Here is a 27,091-nt window from a genome sequence, read left to right on the forward strand (position 1 = left end):
TCTAGGCACATTCCAACCAACACAACAACACTGGACAAAAGACGGCCGATCGTTTGGCCAACAATCGTTGCGTGTGTACGGGACTAGAGTATGGTGCTTTCGACAGCCGACTCCGACTTTTCGGCTGACAAAATCCTGATGTGCAGGCTATAAAATGTTTGTCGTCCGTAATACAACGTCCGATTTTCATCTCATTAGTACAGATTTCCACAGAAAAAAAATCTTAAGAGCAAGACTAGGCACGCTCAGAGACGAAAGAACACATACAAAGCAATCCAACACATGAAGTAGAATTCTGTCGTGCGGGAAAATTCGTATGCGAAAAACCTCTTCACTTTCCACATCAGACTAGCATGCCACAAAAACCGGACGACCGGCTTTACTGAGCTGGCCAATTACCACAAAGGCTGCAGACATAACTCTGCAACTGAACAGGGCGGCATGCATAAGTCCTGTATTTACAATGGAATGCCCACAGTTCACTCAAGTTGCCCAACCAGCTGGAACCTTCAGCTCCCCGACATGGAAGGGAAACCACTGCCCATGCCTTTAGTGCCTGGAGGCAGGGAGACCACAGAAAGGGACCCCCCAGTACAACAGAGGGGCTCCATCTTTACCTTCCCCTGTTTAGGCAAACCCCTTGGGGTCTTCAGGAACTGGCCACTGCCACAACACTGGAACTGTGAAGCACCCACCAGCTAATTCACAGATGCAACCGTCTGCTAAAGTGAGTGCCACACTGGGGATTCAGTGCCAATGCAGCTTACAGGCCGCCCCCGTTCGCCTACCGTTGTCTGGGTACCGTCCCTCTGGGATATAAACCTCTAAAGGGGCCAATACAGAATGTTGTCACTGCTTTAGAGCAGTGGTCCTCAACTCCGGTCCTCGGGGCCCACTAACAGGCCAGATTTTAAGTATTACCTTGGGAAGATGCAGACTAGAATACTGCAATCACTGAGCAGCAAATGAGATCACCTGTGATATAATTCAGTTATCTTGCAAACCTGTCCTGTTAGTGGGCCGAGGGCCGGAGTTAAGGAACACTGTTTTAGAGCACTGAGGTTCAGCCGAGAAAGGCAGTTCAGGTATAATTCCTTATAGCAGATGGAGATCCATCCATCACCTATGGACACCAGGAAAAAGCTGGGGCATAGCTGGCAGTTGGAGGGTTGTGCTGGGTGGTGTCAAGCTTTGCTATTTGCCATTGTCCAATCGCCTGGAGTTGCAGCATAACGTAGTAATCCTAAGAATGAACTCTCCTGTGTCCTTTGACATACAATCAATATTGTTGTCACAGTTTTTGCCTCCGTTTTCTCACTCCTGCAGCCTCTTTTAGCCACATCCTGCCTCTATGCGCCGCCTCCAGTGGTCACCCTATAACCGGAAGTGCCTAAACTAGGACCCTCACAGCAGGATCACCAGAGATGACTTAAATGAAAGATGAACATTTTCAAAAGATTGAAAATTAATTTTGAAACAACATGCTAAAAATTAGTGATTGGGTTTACATCTTCTTTAAAACGGAGTTCCACCCAAAAGTGGAACTTCCGCTTTATTTAGTTCTAACCCCCTGGCATGCCATTTTTTTGGGGGGGGAGCGGGTACCTAGTTTTGACAGGTACCCGCTCCCACTTCCACTCGGAGCGCCGCGGCACCCTGAGCAGAAGTTCTCCTCTCTCCCTACCTCCCTGCAATTTTCTGGGACATGTCAGAGGTCCCAGAAGATTGCCCGCCAATCACGACGCGTAGCGCAACTCGCGCATGCGCAGTGCGTACCCGGCTGTGAAGCCGAAAACTGTCACAGCCGGATGCCCACACCAGTGATGCCGGCGCCGCAGACAGAGAGGGAGAAGAGCGAGGCTTCGGGCGGCCTCATCGCTGGACCGTTGGACAGGTGAGTGAGTGTTTAGGCTGGAACTCCGCTTTAACTTTGCCTCCGTTGTGAAACTCCAGTCCTCTGGTGAATATGTCGGTTTTGCTGACCTGTTTCTGGAAATTCTGATCGATCGGCTGTCTTTGGCTTTAATAAGTTTAGATCTGACCAGAGTCCTCTTCTTTTATCCCATGGCTAGGCCTGTGGAGCTTCCTGTGGTTTGTGGGCTTCTGCTTCCTGGCCAATCAGTGGTCTTTGACGGATACGGCAAAAATATTGACTGGCCAAGACAACGCTCGAGCAGCCATTGCCTTCACCTTCTTCTCCATCCTGTCCTGGGTAAGTTCAACACCAAATCCAAACATTGGGTGAGATATAGCCAGACCAACAGTGACATACTCAGATAAATATATTGATAGTATTATTATTGGAATACAGTGTGTAGACTTTATTATAATGATAGAAATACATAAACATTAATATTCTATAAATATAGACAATATTTTTACTGTTATTATCATATAAAAATAGACATTTTTATTATTTTCATATAAATAGTTCTGATCATCATATAAATATATAGACATTATAATTAATATTCTATAAACTTATAGACATTATTGTTGTTATCATATAAATATATAGACATTATTATTATTATTATTATTATTATTATTATTATTATTATTATTATATAAATATATAGACATAGACATTATTGTATTTATTTATTTTATTTATTTCAGATTCTTATATAGCGCTGTCAATTTACGCAGCGCTTTACATATACATTCACATCAGTCCCTGCGCTCAAGGAGCTTACAATCTAAGGTCCCTAACTCACATTCATACATACATAGTAGGGACAATTTTTTATACAGGATCCAATTAACCTGCCAGCATGTCTTTGGAGTGTGGGAGGAAACCGGAGTACCCGGAGGAAACCCACGCAGGCACAGGGAGAACATGCAAACTTCAGGCAGGTAGTGTCATGGTTGGGATTTGAACCAGCGACCCCCTTGCATCGGGACCGCTGGTCACACGCACGGACTTGCTGGGGAACGAGCCGGGGCGGGAGCGCGCCTCCGCGCTCGCCCGCTATTAGCTCCCAAGCAAATGACAGGCTAGTGACGTATATACAGTATACGTCACTTTGCCTGGCCGGGGCTGACCGCCGCCGTATATAGTCGTGCGGCGGTCGGCAACCGGTTAATGGCATCCCAGTCTTAGTCCGTAGGGTTCAATATTGAGTTGGCCCACCCTTGCAGCTATAACAGCTTCAACTCTTCTGGGAAGGCTGTCCACAAGGTTTAGGAGTGTGTCTATGGGAATGTTTGACCATTCTTTCAGAAGTGCATTTGTGAGGTCAAGTATTGATGTTGGATGAGAAGGCCTGGCTCACAGTCGCCGCTTTAATTCATCCCGAAGGTGTTCTATCAGGCTGTGCAGGCCAGTCAAGTTCCTCCCCCCCCCCCCATACTCGCTCATCCATGTCTTTATGGACCTTCCTTTGTGCACTGGTGCGCAGTCATGTTGGAACAGAAAGGGGCCATCCCCAAACTGTTCCCACAAAATTGGGAGCATGAAATTGTCCAAAATGTTTTGGTATGCTGATGCCTTAAGATCGCGGGCGGAATCGCGGCGATTCTGCACGCGATCAATACGCTGACATGTGAATGCAGCCTAACACATTACCCAGTCCATACCAGTATAGATCCTAACACATTACCCAGTCCATACCAGTATAGATCCTAACACATTACCCAGTCCATACCAGTATAGATCCTAACACATTACCCAGTCCATACCAGTATAGATCCTAACACATTACCCAGTCCATACCAGTATAGATCCTATCACATTACCCAGTCCATACCAGTATAGATCCTAACACATTACCCAGTCCATACCAGTATAGATCCTAACACATTACCCAGTCCATACCAGTATAGATCCTAACACATTACCCAGTCCATACCAGTATAGATCCTAACACATTACCCAGTCCATACCAGTATAGATCCTAACACATTACCCAGTCCATACCAGTATAGATCCTATCACATTACCCAGTCCATACCAGTATAGATCCTAACACATTACCCAGTCCATACCAGTATAGATCCTATCACATTACCCAGTCCATACCAGTATAGATCCTAACACATTACCCAGTCCATACCAGTATAGATCCTAACACATTACCCAGTCCATACCAGTATAGATCCTAACACATTACCCAGTCCATACCAGTATAGATCCTAACACATTACCCAGTCCATACCAGTATAGATCCTAACACATTACCCAGTCCATACCAGTATAGATCCTAACACATTACCCAGTCCATACCAGTATAGATCCTATCACATTACCCAGTCCATACCAGTATAGATCCTAACACATTACCCAGTCCATACCAGTATAGATCCTAACACATTACCCAGTCCATACCAGTATAGATCCTAACACATTACCCAGTCCATACCAGTATAGATCCTAACACATTACCCAGTCCATACCAGTATAGATCCTAACACATTACCCAGTCCATACCAGTATAGATCCTAACACATTACCCAGTCCATACCAGTATAGATCCTAACACATTACCCAGTCCATACCAGTATAGATCCTAACACATTACCCAGTCCATACCAGTATAGATATCCAGCATGAGATTTTCCCCATTGAGATTTGATGTGTTTTCAAAGTGTTCCTTTAATTTTTTTTTGAGGTGTGTGTGTTTACATGTATGTGTATAAAATATTATACATACACACACACACACAGTATCTCACAAAAGTGAGTACACCCCTCACATTTTCGTAAATATATTATTGTATCTTTTCATATGACATCACTGAGGAAATGACACTTTGCTACAATGTAAAGTAGTGAGCCAACCGGAATAGTCAGCGCTTCAAAGCATTTAAGTTGCCTCCCTGAGAGGGCGCCTGGTTCTGATAGCCAATTGTTAGCCCTGAGCAGGGCCATCTTTAATATTGATTGGACCCCGGGCAAACATTTTCTTGGGCCCTCCCGAATCCACTTGTCAACTTTTTGTGGACAGTGCAGGCTCAAGGGGGAACTGCTTCAGGCCCCACAGCAATGACTGGGCCCGGGGCAGCTGCCCCTTTTGCTCTGTGTTAGACAGCCCTGGCTCTGAGCACCATCACATGACTGGGCAGTTGACCTCTATACTCCCATGTGTCGTTAATTTCAGTGCTGGCTGTGGAGGAGCAAAGAGCTGTGAGGGAGAAATGGTGGGTGTGTAGGGCAGGGTTTCTCAATCCGGGTTTGATGGAACCCTAGGGTTCCTCCAGAGATTGCTGGGGGTTCCTTGAGCAATGAGCAGTTTCTGCCTCTCAGATTAACCACTTTACCACCGGAGGATTTTGCTGTCTTACGTCCAGGCCACTTTTTGCGATTCGGCACTGTGCGACTTTAACTGACATTTGCGCGGTCGTGCGACGCTGTACCCAAACAAAATTGACGTCCTTTTTTTCCCACAAACAGAGCTTTCTTTTGGTGGTATTTGATCACCTGTGCGATTTTTACTTTTTGCGCTATAAACAAAAAAAAGAGCGTAAATTTTGAAAAAATAACAATATTTTTAACATTTTTTTATATGAAATTCCCCCCAAAAAAATGTAAAAATCAAAATTTTTTAAAATTTTTGGCCAATTTGTTTTCTGCTACCTATGTTTGGTAAAAAAAAAATCACAATAAGCGTATTTTGATTGGTTTGCGCAAAAGTTATTGCGTTTACTAAGGGAAAGATTTCTCATTTTTGGTGTTTTTTTTTTTTAACGAGTAATGGCGGCGATCTGCGATTTTTTTTTTTTTTTTTTATGACTGCGACATTGCGGCAGACAGATCGGACCCTTGACTGACATTTTTGACACTTTTGGGGGTACAGAGGCACTGGCCTCTGCTACACTTAACCCTTGCACTGGCCTCTGCTACACTTAACCCTTGCACTGGCCTCTGCTACACTTAACCCTTGCACTGGCCTCTGCTACACTTAACCCTTGCACTGGCCTCTGCTACACCTAACCCTTGCACTGGCCTCTGCTACACCTGACCCTTGCACTGGCCTCTGCTACACCTGACCCTTGCACTGGCCTCTGCTACACCTAACCCTTGCACTGGCCTCTGCTACACCTGACCCTTGCACTGGCCTCTGCTACACCTGACCCTTGCACTGGCCTCTGCTACACCTAACCCTTGCACTGGCCTCTGCTACACCTAACCCTTGCACTGGCCTCTGCTACACCTAACCTTTCCACTGGCCTCTGCTACACCTAACCTTTCCACTGGCCTCTGCTACACCTAACCTTTCCACTGGCCTCTGCTACACCTAACCTTTCCACTGGCCTCTGCTACACCTAACCTTTCCACTGGCCTCTGCTACACCTTACATTTGCACTGGCTTCTGCTACACCTTACATTTGCACTGGCTTCTGCTACACCTGACCCTTGCACTGGCCTCTGCTACACTTAACCCTGGCACTGGCCTCTGCTACACCTAACCTTTCCACTGGCCTCTGCTACACCTAACCTTTCCACTGGCCTCTGCTACACCTAACCCTGGCACTGGCCTCTGCTACACCTAACCCTTGCACTGGCCTCTGCTACACCTAACCCTTGCACTGGCCTCTGCTACACCTGACCCTTGCACTGGCCTTTGCTACACCTAACCCTTGCACTGGCCTCTGCTACACCTGACCCTGGCACTGGCCTCTGCTACACCTAACCCTTGCCCTGGCCTCTGCTACACCTAACCCTGGCACTGGCCTCTGCTACATCTAACCCTGGCACTGGCCTCTGCTACACCTAACCTTTCCACTGGCCTCTGCTACACCTAACCTTTCCACTGGCCTCTGCTACACCTAACCTTTCCACTCTAACCCTTGCACTGGCCTCTGCTACACCTAACTCTGGCATTGGACTATACTATATCTAACCTTATTGTTGTCCACAGGTTCCTCTTGCTCTCTTGGCCTACAAGAGATACAAGATCGGAGTGGACGATTTTAACACGAGCTACGTGGACCCGAGCCTGGACACCACCGCGCCATACTCCAGCTACCCTGACGCAGTCAGCGACAACTACCAGAGGCCGCCCTTCACACAGAGCGCAGAGACAGAAGATGGCTACAAACCGCCAACGTACTGAGTCAGACACCGCCACATTGGAAGACAACATGGCCGCCAGACCAGGAGGCCTCAGACACAGATTTACCCGTCCGCAGGGCTGGATTCGCTCCCTTCACAAAGTGCCTTCTCAGTGCTTCTTGCAGGAGCCAACAGATGTTTTTTTTACAAAAATTTGCCAAAAACGAATACCTCTTGTGTGTACCATCTAGAAGCTCATTGTTACTTAGTCCAGAGCACTCCGGGGTGCAGTAATCCCTGTGCAACCAAACCGCTCCTGGACCTTGCCCATTGGGCTTTTTACATCAGGGCCATGTTCACTTGAGGCAACCAATCAAGTTGATTGGTTTAAGCTGGCATTTTGTACCAGTCAGACTTCTGTAAAGTGAATTCCGATTGGTTGCTCTGGCTTACTGCACCAGCCCTTCTTCGCTCCTTGCACTGTATATTTAATGAGCCCGATATTAACATGGCCAATTGCTCTTCACCTTCTTACATGCCATAGTTGTCATTCCCTTTCAATTTTCTGTTTGAAATCACATGACCTTTGCTGATGTCATGAATAAGTAGATTTTATTTTGATTTTAGTTAAATTTGGGATCGCTCCAGAAGAGATACAAATAGGAGTGGTCTCTTTTTGTTTGGTTTTTATTTTTTGAGTTGGTGGCAGTTTTGCACTTTGTTCATTGGTTCCTTATGTATAGCCATGGTCGTCATCACCGCCATGTCAGCCATTATGTACGCTTAGCCAATATCCTAGTTCAATCGATTCATTCACTAGTATTATCACTGAGGTGCCTACAACAGCTTGGTGGAGGGGATTGCTTGGAATTTGTTCATTAAAGAGACATTGTCATGTCTGTCAGGAATAGAAGAGGCAATTTACTCCCGTCTCCGGTGTCCCGTGTCTCCTACCTCCCCTCCGTTCTCTGTAATAAAAGAGGTATTATACTCCTCTCTCTGGTATCCTTCATTCCATGTAATAGAAGAGGTATTATGCTCCCCTCTCTGGTATAGTGTCTTCTACCTCCCTTCCATTCTCTATAATAGAAGAGGTATTATATCCCCCCATCCGGTGTCCTGTGTCTCCTACCTCCCCTCCATCCCCTGTAATAGAAGAGGTATACTCCCCTCTCTGGTGTCCCATGTCTCCTACCTCTCCTCCATTCTCTGTAATAGAAGAGGTATTATACTCCCCTCTCTCCGGTGTCCTGTGTCTCCTACCTCCCCTTCATTCCCTGTAATAGAAGAGATATTATACTCCCCTCTCCGGTGTCCCGTGTCTCCTACCTCTCCTCCATTCTCTGTAAAAGAAGAGGTATTATACTCCCCTCACTGTTGTCCTGTGTCTCCTACCTCTCCTCTATTCTCTGTAATAGAAGAGGTATTATACCCCCCTCTCTGGTGTCCCATGTCTCCTACCTCTCCTCCATTCTCTGTAAAACTAAAGGTATTATACCCCCCTCTCCGGTGTCCTGTGTCTCCTACCTCCTCTCCATTCCCTGTAATAGAAGAGATATTATACCCCCCTCTCCGGTGTCCTGTGTCTCCTACCTCCCTTTCATTCCATGTAATAGAAGCGGTAGTATACTCCCCTCTCTGGTGTCCCGTGTCTCCTACCTACCCTCTATTCCTTGTGATAGAAGAGGTATTATACTCCCCTCTGGTGTCCTGGGTTTCCTACCTCCCCCCATCCCCTATATTAGAAGAGGTATTCTACGCCCCTCTCCAATGTCTCCTACCTCCTCTTCGTTCCCTGTAGTAGAAGAGGTATTATACTCCCCTCTCTGGTGTCCCATGTCTCCTACCTTCCCTCCATTCCCTGCAATTGAAGAGGTATTCTACTCCCCTCTCCGGTGTCCTGTGTCTCCTACCTCTGCTCCATTCCCTGTAATAGAAGAGAGATTATATTCCCCTCTCCGGTGTCCCGTGTCTCCTACCTCCCCTCCATTCCCTGTAATAGAAGAGAGATTATATTCCCCTCTCCGGTGTCCCGTGTCTCCTACCTCCGCTCCATTCCCTGTAATAGAAGAGAGATTATATTCCCCTCTCCGGTGTCCCGTGTCTCCTACCTCCGCTCCATTCCCTGTAATAGAAGAGGTATTATACTTCATGAGTAATGGCCTCCTATGGCCATGCAATGCACCCAGAATTCATCTTTGGAGTCCTGTAGTGACAATAGGGTCGGAGGAAGGAACCACGGCAAGCAATTTAGAATAGCTATCCATCTGGTAAAACAAGTTTAAGGTAGGAGACATGGGACATTGCAGGAGTGTATAATACTTCTCTTATGGGGAGTTTGATTTTGTGTTAAGACCTGACAGGGTCTCTTTAAAAATTTGCACAGGTCGCCGTGGTGACTCAGGAAATTCTCTTTCCTAGGCTACACACAACCAGCACTCTTTACCACATTTAGGATAGTTGAATACATCATCCACAAGGCTCAAGTGACTAGTGTCTCCAGGTGGGAAGTGAGATTTTCTCCATAGTGGGGACATACACTGCAATAAAAACCCAACAAGAGGTTTCCATTCTCTTCTCTAACCCAAACCAGGAAATGTTTTGGCTGGAGTTCCACTTAAGTTTTTTTTTCTTATTTTTTTAATGCATTTCTTAGCTTTGTCCTGGTGATTTTTATCCACAATTTCAGGAACTGATACTGCTGATGGTTGTACATTGAATGATCTGTTGCCTTATTTCTTTTGCAATAAATGTTAGTAAATTGGGGTTTGGTTTTGGAGAGCGGTGAAGTGTTGCTGCCGATGTTCAGCTCTTTTTGTAGAATTTCAGAAAACCAAAGCAATGGGCGGAGTCTATGGCGACGCTGCCGCTCACTTCTGACCCCCATAGATAACCACTGGCTCTACTGATACTAGGCTAAAGCCTCACTGAGCTCTCCGTGAGCCAGGGGCTGATCCTCTGCTCCAACTCTGGGGGGCGCCGTGTATAAACGGCCGTCTGGTTGCTGTTTCAGGGGTGTGAATGGATAGAGATGATTGTAAATCTGGTTTCGGGGATTGAGAAGTGGATCATGCATTTTTCTTGCATGTCACATTGCACTGGTTTAAATGTCAATAAAGAATTTTGTTCACCAAACCTGAGAAGTGTTTTCATCATTGTACACCCTCAACGAACCGCCACCCCCTGCTAAACATTCCCTTGAAAACCTTTTTGGTAATGCCGCATTAGAACTTGCTTCTACAAGAAATAACATTTGATTATCAGATTAACATGACATCTGAAAGTGGGTGGAATAGATCAAGCAGCAAGCGAACATGTTGTCCCTGAAGTTGATGTGTTGAAAGCAGAAAAAAAAATGGGCAAGCGCCAGGATTTGAGCAACTTTGACAAGGGCTAAATTGTAATGTCTAGACCAGTGTTTCTCAACTCCGGTCCTCAGGGCACACTAACAGGCCATATTTTAAGTATTACCTTGGGGAGATGCAGACAAGAATACTGCAATCACTGAGCAGCAAAATATATCACCTGGGATGTATTTCAGCTTTCTTGCAAACCTGGCCTGTTAGTGTGCCCTGAGGATCAGAGTTGAGAAACACTGGTCTAGACCAGTGGTCTCCAAACTGCTTGCTTTTATCCGGGCTTTGGGGACACTATTTCATCCACAGATACCAACAACGGGGCATAATTCTCCCCCACTGAGACCAGTGAAGGGGCACAATTCCTCCCAATGATGGGGCACAGACACCAACGACGGAGCATTGTTTTTCCCCACTGACGTTGAGGACCTTTTCTACTCCCAATGGCCAGCCTGGCCCCCCTAATGTCTGAAGGACAATAAACTGGCCCCCTCTTTAAAAAGTTTGGAGACCCCTAGTCTAGAAGATTGGGTCAGAGCAACTCCAAAACTGCAGCTCTTGTGGGATGTTCCTTGTCTGTAGTGATCGGGACCAACCAAAGGTGCTCCAAGAAAGGAAAACAAGACAACAGGGTCATGGGCGGCCAAGGCTAATTGATGGAGTTGGGGGGTGAAGGTTCATTGATGGAGGTGGGGGGGTGGGGGTGAAGGTTCATTGATGGAGGGAAGGCTCATTGATGGAGTTGGGGGGGTGGTGAAGGCTCATTGATGGAGGTGGGGGGGGAAGAGAAGGCTCATTGATGGGGGTGGGGGGAAGAGAAGGCTCCTAAATGGGGGTGGGGGGGAAGAGAAGGCTCATTGATGGGGGTGGAGAGGGAAGGCTGGCCTGTGTAGTCCAATCCAGTAGAAGAGCTACTGGAGCTCAAATTAGTGAAAAAGGTAATGCTGGTTCTGGTAAAAAGGTGTCAGAACATCACAGTTCATCACAGTTATGGCACTTTTCCACTGCAAGTACCGGCTCGGCTCTACTCGGCCCTGCTTGCTTTTCCACTGCTGGTACCACATGGTACGGTGTTGGAACGGTTTGGTGCGGTTTGCTTTTCCACCAAAGTAGTACTAAAGTTAAGTGGGTGGGATAACAACGATTCTCTGACCAATCAGTGGCTAGTAGTGACTGCATGCAAAGGATTGTGGGATATGGTACCTCTTGGAACCACAATCGAGGTGGTACTGTTTTTGAGAGCCGTACCATTCGGTTCCATGCAGTGGAAAAGCGCCACCGTCCCGAACCTACACTATACCATGCGGTACCAGCAGTGGAAAAGCACAAAAGCGAGCCGAACCGTTCGGTTCCATGCAGTGGAAAAGCACCATTAGTTGTGTATGGGGCTGCGCAGGGTGTCCATGCTGACTCGTGTCCACAGCCAAAAGCGCCTACAATGGCCATGTGAGTATCAGAACTGGAGCACAGAGGAATGGAAGAAGGTGGACTGCTCTGAGGAATTCAAGAATGGTTTGAGGAGCACGTGTTCACGGTGTTAACTTGGTCTCCAAATTCTCCATCGAATCGAGCATCTGTGGGGTGTGCTGAAAAAAACAAGTCTGATCCATGGAGACCCTACCATTGCACTGTGGTAACCAATTACTACGTATTGTTTCATAGTTGGTAAGGTTGAATAAAGACACTAGTCCATTCAGTCCAACCTGTGTACGTGTGTTCAAGCCCATAATCATTTCCCATATCCTGTACATTTTATTCACTAAGATGCTTGGCCAGGAGTCTTTTAAAACTATCAATACTTCCTGCTGACACCACCAATTGTGGAAGAGAGTGCCACATACTTATCGCCCTGACATTGAAAAACCCCCTACGCAGCTTAAGGTAAACCACTTCTCCAATCTCATCGTGTGGCCCCGTGTCCTCTTATACTCCGAGGCTGAATAGTTTTTCCTCCGCTGGGATCACCATTGATATATTTCGCTATTCTATCCTCTCAAGTGTTTCTTCTCCAGGGAGAATACATTTAGTGCTTGTAACTTGTGCTTTAGTTCCTCGTAATTGAGGTCCTCCAGTCATCGTATTCATTTTGTTGCCCGTCTCTGGACTCTCTCCAGTTCCAACACATCCCTTCTGAGGATTGGTGACCAGAACTGGACAGAATATTCCAGATGTGGCCGGACCAGAGTTTTATAAAGTGGCAGGATTATAGTTTTATCTCTGGTGTATATCCCCTTTTTAATGAATGTGAATATTCTGCCATCTTTGCTAGCTGCAGCTTGCCATTCCTCAGTCTGTCATCTACTAGGACCCCCAGATCTTTCTCCATCCTGGATTTTCCCCCCCCAGGGGATCTCCCCCTAATTAGTGTTTATATTTTTAGCCCCCAAGTGCATTACTTAACCACTTCCCGCCCACCTATAGTGGTTGCATTATCCTGACCGGACGTCATATGACTGCGGCAGGATAATGCGCTCTGTGCACCCCCGGGGGGGCATGCAGAGCGGTGATGCGGCGTGTCACACTGACACACGGCATCTCTGATCTCGGTAAAGAGCCTACTGACGTCCGATCACGGCTGGTCACATAGTACACAGTAAAGGAGAGCCGATCTGCGGCTCTCCTGACAGGGGGGAGGTCTGTAGTGGTAATCAGATCATTAATTACAGGTGCAGACCCTCGGGGGGGGGGGGGTGCCACTAGAACCACCAGGGGTGCCCACTATGGCCACCAGGGATAGCAATTAAGGCTCAGGGAGCCTGCCAGTGCCCTCCCCATCAGTGCCCATCATTGCAATCTATCAGTGCCGCCCACCAGTGCCCATCATTGCTGCCTATCAGTGCCACCTTTCAGTATCCACCAATGCTGCATATCCGTGCCTCCTCATCAGTGCCCATCATTGCCATCTATCAGTGCTGCCCACCAGTGCTGCCTATCAGTGTCCACCAATGCTGCATATCTGTGCCACCCCATCAGTGCCTCCTCATCAGTGCCCATCATTGCCATCTATCAGTGCCACCCACCAGTGCTGCCTATCAGTGCCCATCATTGCTGCCTATCAGTGCCCACCAATGCTGCATATCCGTGCCACCCCATCATTGCCATCTATCAGTGCCGCCCACCAGTGACCACCAGTGCTGCCTATCAGTGCCCAGCAGTGCCACCTATCAGTGTCCACCAATGCTGCATATCAGTGCCACCCCATCACAGCCTCCTCATCAGTACAGGGAAAAACTTATTTATTTACAAAATTGTATAACAAACAAAAAAACTTTTTTTTTTTTTTCAAACTTTTCGGTCTTTTTAAATTTGTTTAGCCAAAAAGAAAAAACCTTGCGGTGATCAAATACCACCAAAAGAAAGAAAGCTCTATTTGTGGGAGGAAAATGACATAAAATTGGTGTAGGTACAGTGTTGCATGACCGCGCAATTGTCATTCAAAATGCAACAGCGCTAAAAGCTGAAAATTGGTCTGGGCAGGAAGGGGGTGAAAGTGCCCGGTATTGAAGTGGTTAATATTTTTCAATATTAAACCTCATTTTCCATGTAGTTGCCCACCCCATTATTTTATTAGGGTCTTCTTGTAAAGTTTCTATATCCTCCGAATCAGCCGACCAGGCCTTTTCATGTTGCCCTTGCACCCATGGGTTTTTTTTTTTTTTAACCAGGATGTGGCAGAACTCTGTTGTCACCTCCGGCTCTCTCACTCCGCTCCCTTTTCACCGCTGTGAAGTCTTCTGTGTTTACAAGGACAGCTTTCCTCTCACCAATCCCTGCCTGCCCTGCACTCAGGCCGGGTATGAAGGGAGGTGCAGTGTTGGAGGAGGCATTAGCCTGTGAAAGAGAGCTGAACCCAACACACTCCAAGCCCTGCACTGTATGTGGCGCCATCTGCGGCCCTGCACAAAACGTGCACTGCTGGTATTTATTACCCTTTTAGAGCGGAGTTCCGGCCTCGGGGGTGAAATTTAGATAAAGAAAATACCCCTGGGACAGTCAGGGCTAGTGCATTCCACAATGGAGCCTCTGAACCGTCCCGGGTTGCACTTACCTTGAAAATTTCTTCTCCAGCGCTGCCATCTCAGGTGTGGGCAGCTGAAGCCAGCGCGCATCCTCTTCGGTGACGTCGGCGTCCCAGAATGCCCTGCACCGGCCCCGCTCGTCACTTCCGGTGCGGGCGCGGCATCCTGCACAGCTTCTGGGCGTGCCCAGAAGCTGTTTAGCAGGGAATGACGCACCCGCACCGGAAGTGACGAGCGGTGCAGGCGCATTGACTCCTGGGAGCGATGACATTCAGCTCCCAGGATTCCTCACAAGCGGGAAGAGACGGTGCGGGCCGCGGACGCAGAGGGAGGAAGTGGAAGGTAAGTATATTTTTTTCCATATCAAGGTAAGTGACCAAAAAAACAAAAACAAATTGGGAGCATCCATTTCTTTTTCAGGTGGCCCTCACCAAGCGGATAGCCCAAAATCGATTTTGAGGCCGGAACTCCGCTTTAAGATTCTCCCAGTTAGTGCAATTTGGTCACACCCACTGTTCAGGGGTGTGGTTGAGTTCCTCCACCTATTATCTAAAGGAAAATGTTAGTGCAATTTAGCCACACCCACTGTTCAGGGGTGTGGTTCAGTTCCTCCACCTATTATCTAAGGGGGAAAAAAAAAAAACCCCGTGAATAAATTTATATAATCTTAAAGCGGAGTTCTGGCCTCAAAATCGATTTTTCGGCTCTGAAAAGTTAAAAACTATTTTCTATGTGCCCATTAACTGCACAAAAAAAAATGAACGATCGGACCAAATGACAGATTTTCGGACGATCCTTCGACTTCACTTTTGTTGAAGCCCCTCCGGGCTGGGTGATCTATGTACAGTGCAGGTTGTAACAAACTTTGTTGCAGATTTCTACCATTTATTATTCTGAAGAAATAGCCAATTTCTTACTCTGTGTCCATGTGCAATATGAACGTGAGTGACTTTATATTAATCAGCTGCTGCACCAGCAGGGTCTGCATCCCTTTAAACATGATTTCCTTTTTTGAGTATTGCACCGAAAATGACATTTTTGCTGCAGGGGATGCCCAAACTCTGACTTGTATCAGAGTGCAGACTTCTGGGAAAAATCAGTGAGCCAATCACACAAGCTGGAAATTACATTTGTGAGGGGTCCTGTACACCATCTGTGTACAGAGCACCTCTAGGTAACCAAATTGCATTTTACAGAAAATACCAGCATGGCCAATTAAAGTTTTAAGTTCACGTAAAGAAAAAAAAAATACAATAACAATATCACTTGCTTATATATTATTATTATTTTTTTTTCTCTCTGTTCCCTTTAAAGTGGTCCTTGCAGTAAAAACTGATGAGCAATTTATGGAGGTAAGGAGCTCAGCTTACCCGGGAAAAAAAAAAAAAAAAAAAAAAAAAAAAAAAGGTACGTACCTTCTACCGGAAGGTGCTTCTCCTCCCCCATGAGCCTCTCATCTTGGTGAGAATAAAGTACACAGAATACAAAATAGATTTCTGTAGATTTTATTACAATGTAAAAAATAAATAAATATTCATTAAAAGCAAAGCCTGCAAACACCCCACATTTTAAGTAAAAAAAAAAAAAAAAAAAATCTGTAGTCTCCCTTTTCTCTCTCCCTCCCCATAAACTAGATTACCAAAATGATGAGGATGCGGCTTTACACGAACTTCAATGGCATCCCAGTCTTAGCCCGTAGGGTTCAATATTGAGTTGGCCCACCCTTTGCAGCTATAACAGCTTCAACTCTTCCGTCCACAAGGTTTAGGAGCGTTTCTATGGAAATGTTTGACCATTCTTCCAGAAGCGCATTTGTGAGGTCAGGCCCCGATGTTGGATGAGAAGGCCTGGCTCGCAGTCTGCACTCTAGTTCATCCCAAAGGTGTTCTATCGGGCTTTGCAGACCACTCAAGTTTCTCCACCCCAAACTCACTCATCCATGTGTTTACGGACCTTGCTTTGTGAGCCGATGCGCAGTCATTTTGAAACCCCACACCATAATCCCCCCCTCCACCAAATGATTTGGACCAGTGCACAAAACGAGTTCCATAAAGACATGGATAAGCGAATTTGGGGTGGAGGAACTTGACTGGCCTGCACAGAGTCCTGACCTCAACCTGATAGAACACCTGTGGGATGAATTAGAGCGGAGACTGCAAGTCAGGCCTTCTCATCCAACATCCAACGCCTGACCTCACAAATGTGCTTCTGGAAGAATGGTCAAACATTTCCATAAACACACTCCTAAACCTTGTGGACAGCCTTCCCAGAAGAGTTGAAGCTGTTATAGCTGCAAAGGGTGCGCCAACTCAATATGGAACCCTACGGACGAAGACTGGGATGTCATTAAAGCCACGTACTGATCGGCCGTCTTTTGTCCAGGGCTGTCTTGTCTGTTGAAAACTGCAAAAGACTGCACACGAATTTTGTTGGCCAACAACAGCCGACTGCAGAAGTGATGTCATGTGATGGTTAACTTTCCGTGTTTTTTCTTCTCTGAGTATGCCCAGTCTTGCTAATCTGCTGTTTGTCAGCCAAATTCTGTACTGACTGGCGATCAATCGGCCGTTCTGGTGTTGGCCAACAAAAATTTTAATGCTTGCACACCAGATTCTGTTCGGCCGAAAATGCGCTGTCGGCTGTCGGAAGCATCATACTAACAAGCCTACAATCGGTGGCCAAATATTTAATCCCCCAACTCCAGCCATTAGCACATGGGACAGGAGAGCAAAGGATAGAGAAGTATTTGCCGCCGGGGTGGATTAGAGTAAACCCACTGCATACACTGGAATACATTCAAGTTAAGCAACCTCTGACTTTATAACTGCTTAACACTTGGGGGACCTCATAGGAGGCAGGGAAAAAAAAAATAAAAACTGCCAATAACAAAAAAAAAAAAAGTCATATTCCAGCTTCCCAGTCCTTCGATGCGACAGCTGCACTAGTTTTCTCTTTCTTCAAGCTTTATTGATGTAATAACACTTCCTGCAACTAGGTGGCTACACTAACTCCTCAACTGTATCTTATGTATAGAAGGAGCCATGCTTGTCACATAGGCTGGAATTCAACCAAGGTCTGACTTTATTCATCACCATTACAGTTGGGGGGGATTAATATTCATCACCATTACATGGGGGAGGGAGGGGAGTAATGTTTGTCACCATTAATAGTTTAGTGGGTGCCCAACCTGTGGCCCTTCAGCTTCTGGAGAACTACAAGTCCCATCAAGCCTCTGCCTTTTGGAGACATGCTTGTAACCGCCAGCCTTGCAATGCCTTTGTGGGACTTGTAGTTCTGCAACAGCTGGGAGGGCCACAGGTTGGGCAACCAAGGGTTTACACACACAATGTTTTTTCTTTTAGTTCATCTCACAGGAAATTGAGGAAGCAGCGTTTCTGGCAGAACCAAAATTTTCTGTACTTGCTGAAATCATCTTAGCCAGAAAAGAAAACGAATGCAGCCGCCGCAGCAAAGAACTGGGAAGCGTCAGCATATGAGATCATTTATGTTCTTGGGGGCTCCCCTCATTTAGTTATTTCAGTTTTCAGAATATTATATCCTAAGTAAACCAGAATGCGTTCTATAGAGCCAAGTGCTGAAATGTCACATAAAATCTGTCCCCACCACTCGGGGGGGGGGGGGGGTGCTTAAAGTTCATGTAAAGCTAAAATGTTTTTACATTTTGGAGAGTCGGGAAGGGTAGACACTTCATCCCAAGAGGAGGGTCGTCACATCCATAGCCAAGTGCCCGGTGTGGCCTTGTCTCGGTGCACCGTGTGTTGGAGCCCCGGCAATAAACGCTCTTTAATTATATAAAAACACATCCATTCAGCCGCTGCAGATTCAGGGCAGTAATAGAAAGCAGACAAAATATATAAAAATTATTTACAAAGCACACCTTCTGCAGTTCCCCCGCACAAACACAAGCTGAGTCTTTGAGGTCAGTCCTCCAGCGCCCCCCAGAGGTCACACCCACCAAGTGCACACCACTGTGTCACACAGAGGGCTGAATTTGCATTAGAGGCTTACGAGGGGACGCACCCAGCAAGGGTTTAGTTTTGGCTACATTCGATTTGTCCTTTAGGGTGAGAAGATTTTCCTTCCCTTCCGTCGGCTGTGCCTTCTTGAAGTAACAGGGTCTGCACACTGAGTGGTACTTGTCTGCTCCTCCGATCACCTCCACCTGCGGACACACGGGGGGGAGGGGGGTCAAGGTCAATAAAAAAGTCGCACTAAGTATACTTATAGTGTCAGATGGGCACACTGCCGATTACAATTTTACAGAACGGCTACGCCTGCAAACAAGACATCCAGGATGGCTACATAGGGAGGTAAGTGGGTAAATAAATGGGGTGTTTTCGCCTACTGAGGCAATTTTGATATTTTAAATGAAAATCCGCACTTTTCTCGGTTAGAAACCTACTTAGAACCCCCAAACATTTTCTAAAAGCAGAGACCCTGGCGAAAAAAATGGCGGTTGTTGCAAATTAAGGTCACATGATATTTACATACATGTTTATCAAAACGCAAGTTTTCCAGGAAAAATACACTTAAATGAATATTAATAGGATGAGGAGAGGATTAAAACCCCTGTCAGTTTTTATTGCGGTCTGTGTCCCTGTTAAGGAGATTCAGCCTATTTGTCCTGTTTACTAGGGATGTACCAAAAAAAAAAAAAAAAAAAAAACAAGGAGTACCAATACTTTGCGGTGTGAATTCCATTCATACAAAATGAATGGGCGGGAATTGCATACAGTTTCCCGCACCGCTCCTGTGTGAACCCAGGCTTGTCATAGTGAAGTGCACATAGGAGCAGTGCGGGAAACCTTCCTGCATGGCGGGTTCCTTCCACTCAGTCTGTGAACATCTGCAGCTTCTCCTGCCTCTACCATGCATTTCAAATGGCTCTCCCCCCCAACCTCCAGCAGCTAAAGCCATTCACTGGACCTTCTCACACCCCCCCCCCCCCCCCCCCGTACCAGATTGCTGCAATCCTCCGCTGTCAGATGCTGAAATCCCCACGGCTTTCTCCCCTCCAACCAGTGTTAATTTCGTCGACTAAAACGTTTTCATCGATTAAATTAACACAATTTTAGTCTACTAAAATACGACTAAAACAATTCAGATGACTAAAATACGACTAAAACTAAAACGGCATTTTAGTCAAAAGACTATAACTAAATCGAAATTTGCTGCCAAAATTAACACTGGTGCATGCTGAAAGCTTAATATAACCATAAATAATAACATATTCGATTTTTCACTCCAGGACCAGCAGTAGTATATAATGAGTTTGGAAATTGTAGAGAAATGCTGAAATAATGCATTACAAATTACAATTGAACTACACCCATTCGATTATAGATGACTAAAATGAGTTTTAGTCGACTAAAATGTAGGACGTTTTAGTCGACTAAATACGACTAAAACACTTGCAGAAGACTAAAATGGGACTAAAACTAAAATTCCATTTTAGTCCTAATGCCCCATACACACGTGCAGATTGTCTGCAGACTTACCAAAACCATATAATATGAGGTCAAACCTAAACACTTTCAATTTGTATGCAATCCGGCAGGCCCTTGCACTACATAGAAAAGGTAAGTCTGCAGACAAAAGTCTGCAGATAATCTGCATGTGTGTATGGGGCATAAGACTAAAACTAAATTGAAATTTGCTGCCAAAATTAACACTGCCTCCAACAGTACCAGCTAGACAACTTTGGATTGGTCAGTGCTGTCCAAATAGAATCTCTGTAATCGGTATGGTCAGAACTACAAAGAGATGGCTTGAACTGCTAAAGAGCCACTGGAGGCTTAGAGAGGAGGGGGGCATAGCAAAGCCATGGTAGAGGCAGGAGCCAGAGTTGGTGAAACCCGTCATGCAGGCAGGTTTCCTGCACCACACCTATGTGAACGACAAGCCTGGGCTCACACAGGAGCAGTGCAGGCAACCACTGCGATTCAGACTGGAAACGCACCACATTCTGCTTCAAATCGCATGCAATTCTTTGCGGTGCGATTTGCACCCCTTTATTTTGTATAAATTGGTTTCTGGAGCATTTTCACAAATACTCGTGAAAATATTCGATACCAGTGCATCCTTACTACTTACCATTAGCATTGAAAGTGAAAGTAAAAGAAAATCCCAAATTTTGGGTTGTCCCCAGAAACATAAGAGGGGAAGTCTTCAATGGGGGACGCTAGTCCTGGTGACCTGGGGGGTTCCTTTTTTTTTTTTTGCAGAGATTTCCTCTCATTTCCTGTTTTGGCTATGAATGCATAAAAAAAGTGATTGTAAAGTCTCTGTTCAGTAAAAAAAGCGTCATACTTACCTGCTCTGGGCAGTGGTTTTGCACAGGTCCTCCTTTTCTCGGATCCTTCTTCGCTGTCCTCCCTCCTGTTGGGTGCCCCCATAGCAAGCAGCTTGCTATGGGGGCACCCGAGCAGAGCTGAAGATCTGTGTCCAGACATGAAGCTTGGGGGGGGGGGGGGGGTTCAGCCCCAACCCCCTCTCCTGATTAGCTAACTACTTTTGATTGACAGCAGCGGGAGCCAATGGCGACAGTGCTGTGTGTCAGCCAATCAGGAGGGAGAGTTCTGGACGGCCAAGGAACCCGTGGACTTTGCTGGATAGAGATGGGACTGCTACACACAGAAGGCTTTTTAACCTAATGCATATAAAAAATTTTTTTAGAGAAATTTATATTATATATATATATATATATATATATATATATATATATATATATATATATATATATATATATATATATATACACATACATAGAGATAGATATATCTATCTATCTCCAGCCCTTCGAACTACTTTAAAGCGGAGTTCTGGCCTCAAATACCATTTTTAACTAAAAATACCCCTATAATACTAATCCATCGCCCTTTACAGAACCACTATTCTCATACTTACAAGGTGTACGGTATTGGATTTTAGTCAAAATGTTAATTTTAAAACGCTGTCTGGGCGCGGCCATCTTGGATGTGGGCATCTGAAGCCACACTGTAATCTGCGGTGTCCTTCTTCCTGATTCCAGGGAGTGTTCTGGGAGTTCTTCCTGATTCCAGCCTACTGGGAGTGATGACAAACAGCTCCCAGGATGCAATGCAAAGGCGGAAGCGATGTCAGTGGCCACAGAGGGGGGAGAAGGAGGAAGTACAATCAAAAATGCCCTGAAAATAAGGTAAGGGACCCCCCCCCAAAAAAAAAAAAAAAAAAAAAAAATTGAAAATGCCCAATTTTTGATCAGCATAGCGAGCACTCCAGGAATCACTAAAGTTGCAAAATTGGCCGGAACTCCACTTTAACTTTATTGCGATCACAGGGGGTAAACTAACCCCTTGTGATAGCTGTCCTCTATATGTCAACCCCTGATCCCACCTAGGCCCTCCCAACACACCTAATTAGATGCTTCCCTGGCTGTATCCGCCCTGAATCTGGAAAGAAAGGAAATCCTTGTCACTTTCGTCTTTATTCATCACAGAAGAGATCAGGGATCCGATGTTCCTCCATCTCCTCTGTGTGCAGCCGACCCCACCGCTTCCTTCCGAGGCCGCATACCACCTCTGGGCAGGAAGCGGTTAAGTAGAGCGACCCCCCAAACAGAGTTAGAATCTCCAGCATTAACCTCTTCACCCCCGACCGTACGCAAACATGCAGCCTCTTGGCGGTTGGGCATTGATGCACAGCAGCCACATATATGCGTAACAAAATGTAAATGCAGCTGTGCTGAGCGCGCACGTCCTCGGCACAGCTACCAGCTCCTAATGAAAATGTCCAGATCGCCACTTACGATTGGGAGCTTTGCGATCATGTAACCACTGATAACCAATCACAGTGGTCACATGATCATAAACCCCGCCTCCCGGTGTAAAGTCCAGGGGGGCGCCAGCGTTAAGGGGATAAAAATACCCAACACACCTAGAATAGACTTTTGGCCCGTACAGGTTTGGTATTTTTTCCTTTTTTTTTTTTAAATAGGCAGAACACAAAAAAAAAAAAAAAACAGACGTTGATTGCAGTAAATTCTGTGTGTGGGGGGGGGGGGGGGGGGGTGCTCACCTCCTTTTCGGCTCCCAATCTCTTGGTGTACGAAGCTTCCCGATAACATTCCATACACACGGCGTTCAGCTTCACAACGCTCTCCGCCAGCGGCACCAAATTAAGGATGTCCCCAAAAGGCTGGAAAAAAAAAAAAACAAAACAGAATAGGTGAGTTACAGTCTGCTGGGGGCGGGGGGGCCACACCCACCAATCAGGGGGAGTGGTCACACCATTTGCAGTCACTGTGTGAACAGGGGCAGGTCACTTACAGACTCCCGCCCCATCTTAATCAGCGTTACACTCCCCAATATACAAATCCACATCTTTATTGCAGCACATGGGAACGTAAAAGACAAGGATGCCCCCCCTCCCCCAAACGAACCCCCACCAGGTTCCCATGTACTAAAAGCATACTTCTCTCCTACCCACCTTCCTCTGGAATGTTCCATCCAGGGCGGCAACGATGACGGTTTTGCCCCTGTTGGCCATTTCTTCGCAGAAATCAACGACATCTGGGAACTGCGGGGAGAGGAGGAGGAGTCACTGATGACTGGCCGGTACTGGATTGGAACCATCATTCCCCCTCCCCCATAAGCGCCACATTCACCTCCCATTTAAAAAAAAAAAAATAATAATCCCCCCAATTAATAAACTCCATCATCCTCCACCCAGAAAAAAATAAGATCCGTCTTGCCGCCCCCCCCATAAGATCCATTGTGCCCTCCCCCATAAGATCCATCCCTACCCATAATTTCTGATATCCATCATCCATCCCCACCAATCATGACCCATTGCTCGTTCCCTCAAATTATCAAATTAAGATCCACCAACCAGAGAAATCACCCACCCTATAGGTTTCATCATCCATCCCCACAAAATCACAATGCATTGTCCCCCACCCCATAAGATCCATCACCCCCCATAATATCAACTTTCTCCCCCCCCATCCCATAAGATCCATCAACCCATCCCCCCTCCAAGATCCATCACCCCCCTAATAATATCCATCCCCACTAATCACAATTATCCCCTCCCTCAAAATAGGATCCATCACCCCCCCTAAAAAGAGCAATTACCCACCCACTACATAATCCATCCCCAATCACAATCCCTTGTCCCCCTCCCAATTATAAGATCCATCATTCATCCCCACTAATCACAATCCATTGCCCCCCCACCCCATAATGAAAAGATCCATCAACTCCCCTTTTAGATCCATCACCCCATAATAAAACCCATCATCCCACCCCCACCAACGATCCTTTGTCCCTTCCCCAATAATAATAATCAAACAGCTCCCAATCCATAAAAGTCTTACACCCTCCCCCCATAATAAGAGCCATCATTCACTCCCCATAATAAGATCCACCTTCCACCCCCCCATAATATGATTCATCAGTTAACCCCCCCCTCAATAATAGGATTCATTGTCCTCTCCCCCATAACAGAGACTGACTTACAAACTGGCCTTCGTCAATGCCGATCACACAATAGTTCAGAGCCTCCGTGAACACATCCGCCAGGCTGCAGGTGGAAACCGCGGACATCGTGTGCCTGGGGGGCGGAGACAGGAACAAACTATATAAAACAAAACTAGGTAAAGACTTATATATTTTTTTTTTTTTACACCAAAAATTTTCCTACAGGGTCTGATGGTGGTAGAGGGGCTGTGTAATCCCCGATGTGAGGGGCCCCAATCTCACCATTGTACTGTGCTTTATGCCTGATCAGTATCAATAAAAAAAAAGTTGAAAGTTGAACAGTGAAGAGGAACTCCTCTCTGGAAACTGATAAAAGTCAGGCAGAGGGCAAAGGACCGGTTACCAGCATTGTCTGATCCCCTGCAGCTGATCTCCCCATCACTCACTTGCCATGCCCTGTTCTGCACTGTCTTGGTATGGAAGCGGCCATCTTGGTAGAGGCGGGCTTTGCTTCCTCATGACAGAACCTCCATCAAGGAGAACAGTAATGCAATCACCAAGTCTGCTGAGACTACGTCAGAGGCAGCTGTGCCTTAGATCAGTGTTCCCCAACCCCCGGGCCACGGACCGGTACCAGTCCATGGATCAAACGGTACCGGTCTGCCCAAAGAACATTACATTATTTCCATTTTAGAACAAAAAAAAAAAAATTTCAGAGAAGGGTGGACACGGGGCGCAGAGCAGTGCGCCCTGAGCCCACCCATTTGTGTGACAATAGTGAATTAATATTCGCTATTGTCGCACGGATCCTCCTCCTGGCCAATCAGGAAGCGGGTCCAAAATGCATTTCCTGTTTGGCCGAAAGGCGAACCCATGCCATTGGCCAAGGAGGAGGAGGGAAGACTCGAGGAGACGCAGGGAGACTGAGGAGAAGCCACCGCTGCAAATCAAATAGGTGCTGTGGGAACTCTGCATTGATTGGGGGGCACGCTGTGGGCACTCTGCATTGATTGGGGGGCACGCTGTGGGCACTCTGCATTGATTTCCCCCCCCCCCAGCGGGCCACAGAAAAATTATCAAACGTTGACCGGTTTGCGGCGATAAAAGGTTGGGGAGCACTGCCTTATGCCCCGTACACACGTGCAGATTATCTTAAGACTTTTGTCTGTAGACTTACCAAAACCATATAATATGAGGTCAAACCTAAACACTTTCTAATTGTATGCAATCTGGCAGGCCCTTGCACTACATAGAAAAGGTGAATCTGAAGACAAAAGTCTTCAGATAATCTGCACGTGTGTACGGGGCATTAGATGATCCCACATTGCAGATATACAGCTAGGAGGCTACAGAACAAGAAGGTTGATTTCTCAGTACGGCTCCGGGACAAAACATTTGTGGACAATCCCTGTTCACAGAGTTCAGATCAATTTAATTTGCACATCAGGGAACCTTATGATGTCTGAGGTAAGCCCACTGTGCCCCAAAGGGCGGTCACGCCACAGAAACCCACTGTGCCCCAAAGGGGCGGTCCCGCCACAGAAACCCACTGTGCCCCAAAGGGGCGGTGCCGCCAAAGAAACCCACTGTGCCCCCAAAGGGCGGTCCAGCCAAAGAAACCCACTGTGCCCCCAAAGGGCGGTCCCACCACGGAAACCCACTGTGCCCCCAAAGGGCGGTCCCACCACGGAAACCCACTGTGCCCCCAAAGGGTATTCCCACCACGGGGAAACCCACTGTGCCCCAAAGGGCGGTCCCTCCACAGAAACCCACTGTGCCCCCAAAGGGCGGTCCCACCGCAGAAACCCACTGTGCCCCCAAAAGGCGGTCCCACCGTGGAAACCCACTGTGCCCCCAAAGGGCGGTCCCACCGCAGAAACCCACTGTGCCCCCAAAAGGCGGTCCCACCGTGGAAACCCACTGTGCCCCCAAAAGGGCGGTCCTACCACAGAAACCCACTGTGTCCCAAAGGGCGGTCTCACCACAGAAACCCACTGTGCCCCAAAGGGCGGTCCCACCACAGAAACCCACTGCGCCCCCAAAGGGCGGTCCCACCACAGAAACCCACTGCGCCCCCAAAGGGCGGTCCCACCACAGAAACCCACTGCGCCCCCAAAGGGCGGTCCCACCACAGAAACCAACTGTGCCCCCAAACGATTTTAATAGAAAAGACATTAAGCAAAGATCGGCCCGGTGTCAGTCCTCCCCATGAGGCACATTCCGTGCATTAGAAGTGCTCCCTACCGGTCATGTGTGGCCAGCTGCTCCTTGCTGTACCGGGTATCCTTGGCGTACTTTATCACCATACATTTATACTGCGCTATCTGGAAGCGCCGCACTCTACGCATCAGCTCCGTACTGGAATGAAAAAGAAAGAAAGATCGCCATAAGAACCCTTCAGATGACACCGGAGGAGTCACAGACAGGAATACGCTGGAGGACTCACCTCTTCCCAGAGAACATCGGCCCAAAGATCACCTGAAAAACAGAAAGTGGATTTATTCCTTCACACCAAGGTGCATCATGGGAAAACAGATTCCACGCCATTTTTACACTGCCCTCCCCCCATAGGAGGCTGCCCATCCTCACCTTCTCTTCACTCTCACCACCAGGCGTATGAAGAAGTTGCCCTATAACCTCTGATCTGTTCCAGTCAAAGCTTACACAGGATGGAGGACCCACCCCATGTGACTGCACTGGACCAATCACCAGCCCCGACATGACATGAGTGAAGGGAAGGCAAGCATGTGCCGCTGGAGGGGGGAGGGAATCAGCATAAACTCGCTTGATCACCCTGCATGGGCAGAGTGCTGGATTACTAGAAGGGTTAAAGTATCTGAACCCAGAAACGTCACATTTCAGGAGAACACACGTCCTTCCATGTGGTGACGCCATTCATTTTCTTTTTCCAGGATAAGAACACTTTTCAGCAACTACAGAAGATGTTGATCCTGCCAGAAACGCCATGCTCTGTTCTCTTCCTGCCCCCCCCCCCAATCTTCTGTAAACTTCAAATCCCAGCCCTATTTCCTATGAACTTCAAATCCCAGACAATCCCCCCCCTTCCCCATTTCCTGTGAACTTCAAATCCCAGACACGCCCCCCCTTCCCCATTTCCTGTGAACTTCAAATCCCAGACACGCCCCCCCTTCCCCATTTCCTGTGAACTTCAAATCCCAGACACCCCCCCCTCCCCATGAACTTCAAATCCCAGACCCCCCCCTTCCCCATGAACTTCAAATC

At 47.0% G+C, this 27,091-nt stretch overlaps 2 protein-coding genes and 1 long non-coding RNA gene across 3 annotated transcripts in view; 1 reads left to right on the forward strand and 2 right to left on the reverse strand.

Moving 5' to 3' along the window:
* SYNGR2 (synaptogyrin 2) overlaps nt 1-7,192 on the forward strand; it is a 36,592-nt gene extending 29,400 nt beyond the window's left edge. Inside the window, exons 3-4 of the mRNA XM_082271311.1 lie at nt 2,073-2,212; nt 6,861-7,192. Coding sequence (XP_082127437.1) covers nt 2,073-2,212; nt 6,861-7,055 — 335 coding nt within the window. The 3' untranslated portion in view covers nt 7,056-7,192. The remainder of the gene's footprint in view (nt 1-2,072; nt 2,213-6,860) is intronic.
* Nucleotides 7,193-7,392: 200 nt separating this feature from the next.
* LOC309566214 lies at nt 7,393-8,224 on the reverse strand. Its single transcript, XR_014225857.1, has 2 exons — nt 8,127-8,224; nt 7,393-7,948 (listed from the first exon to the last, which is right to left on the reverse strand). It is a non-coding gene; the product is annotated as an uncharacterized lncRNA (long non-coding RNA).
* Nucleotides 8,225-18,298: 10,074 nt separating this feature from the next.
* The window catches only part of TK1 (thymidine kinase 1), a 9,561-nt gene continuing 768 nt past the window's right edge, over nt 18,299-27,091 (reverse strand). Inside the window, exons 2-7 of the mRNA XM_082271358.1 lie at nt 26,295-26,326; nt 26,093-26,206; nt 23,888-23,981; nt 22,857-22,946; nt 22,446-22,565; nt 18,299-18,552 (exon numbers count right to left, since the gene is read on the reverse strand). Of these exons, the coding sequence (XP_082127484.1) occupies nt 18,364-18,552; nt 22,446-22,565; nt 22,857-22,946; nt 23,888-23,981; nt 26,093-26,206; nt 26,295-26,326 (639 nt within the window). The 3' untranslated portion in view covers nt 18,299-18,363. The remainder of the gene's footprint in view (nt 18,553-22,445; nt 22,566-22,856; nt 22,947-23,887; nt 23,982-26,092; nt 26,207-26,294; nt 26,327-27,091) is intronic.

Source organism: Pelophylax lessonae (genome assembly GCF_965119305.1).
Source record: "Pelophylax lessonae genome assembly, chromosome: 11".
NCBI classification, from domain to species: Eukaryota; Metazoa; Chordata; class Amphibia; order Anura; family Ranidae; genus Pelophylax; species Pelophylax lessonae.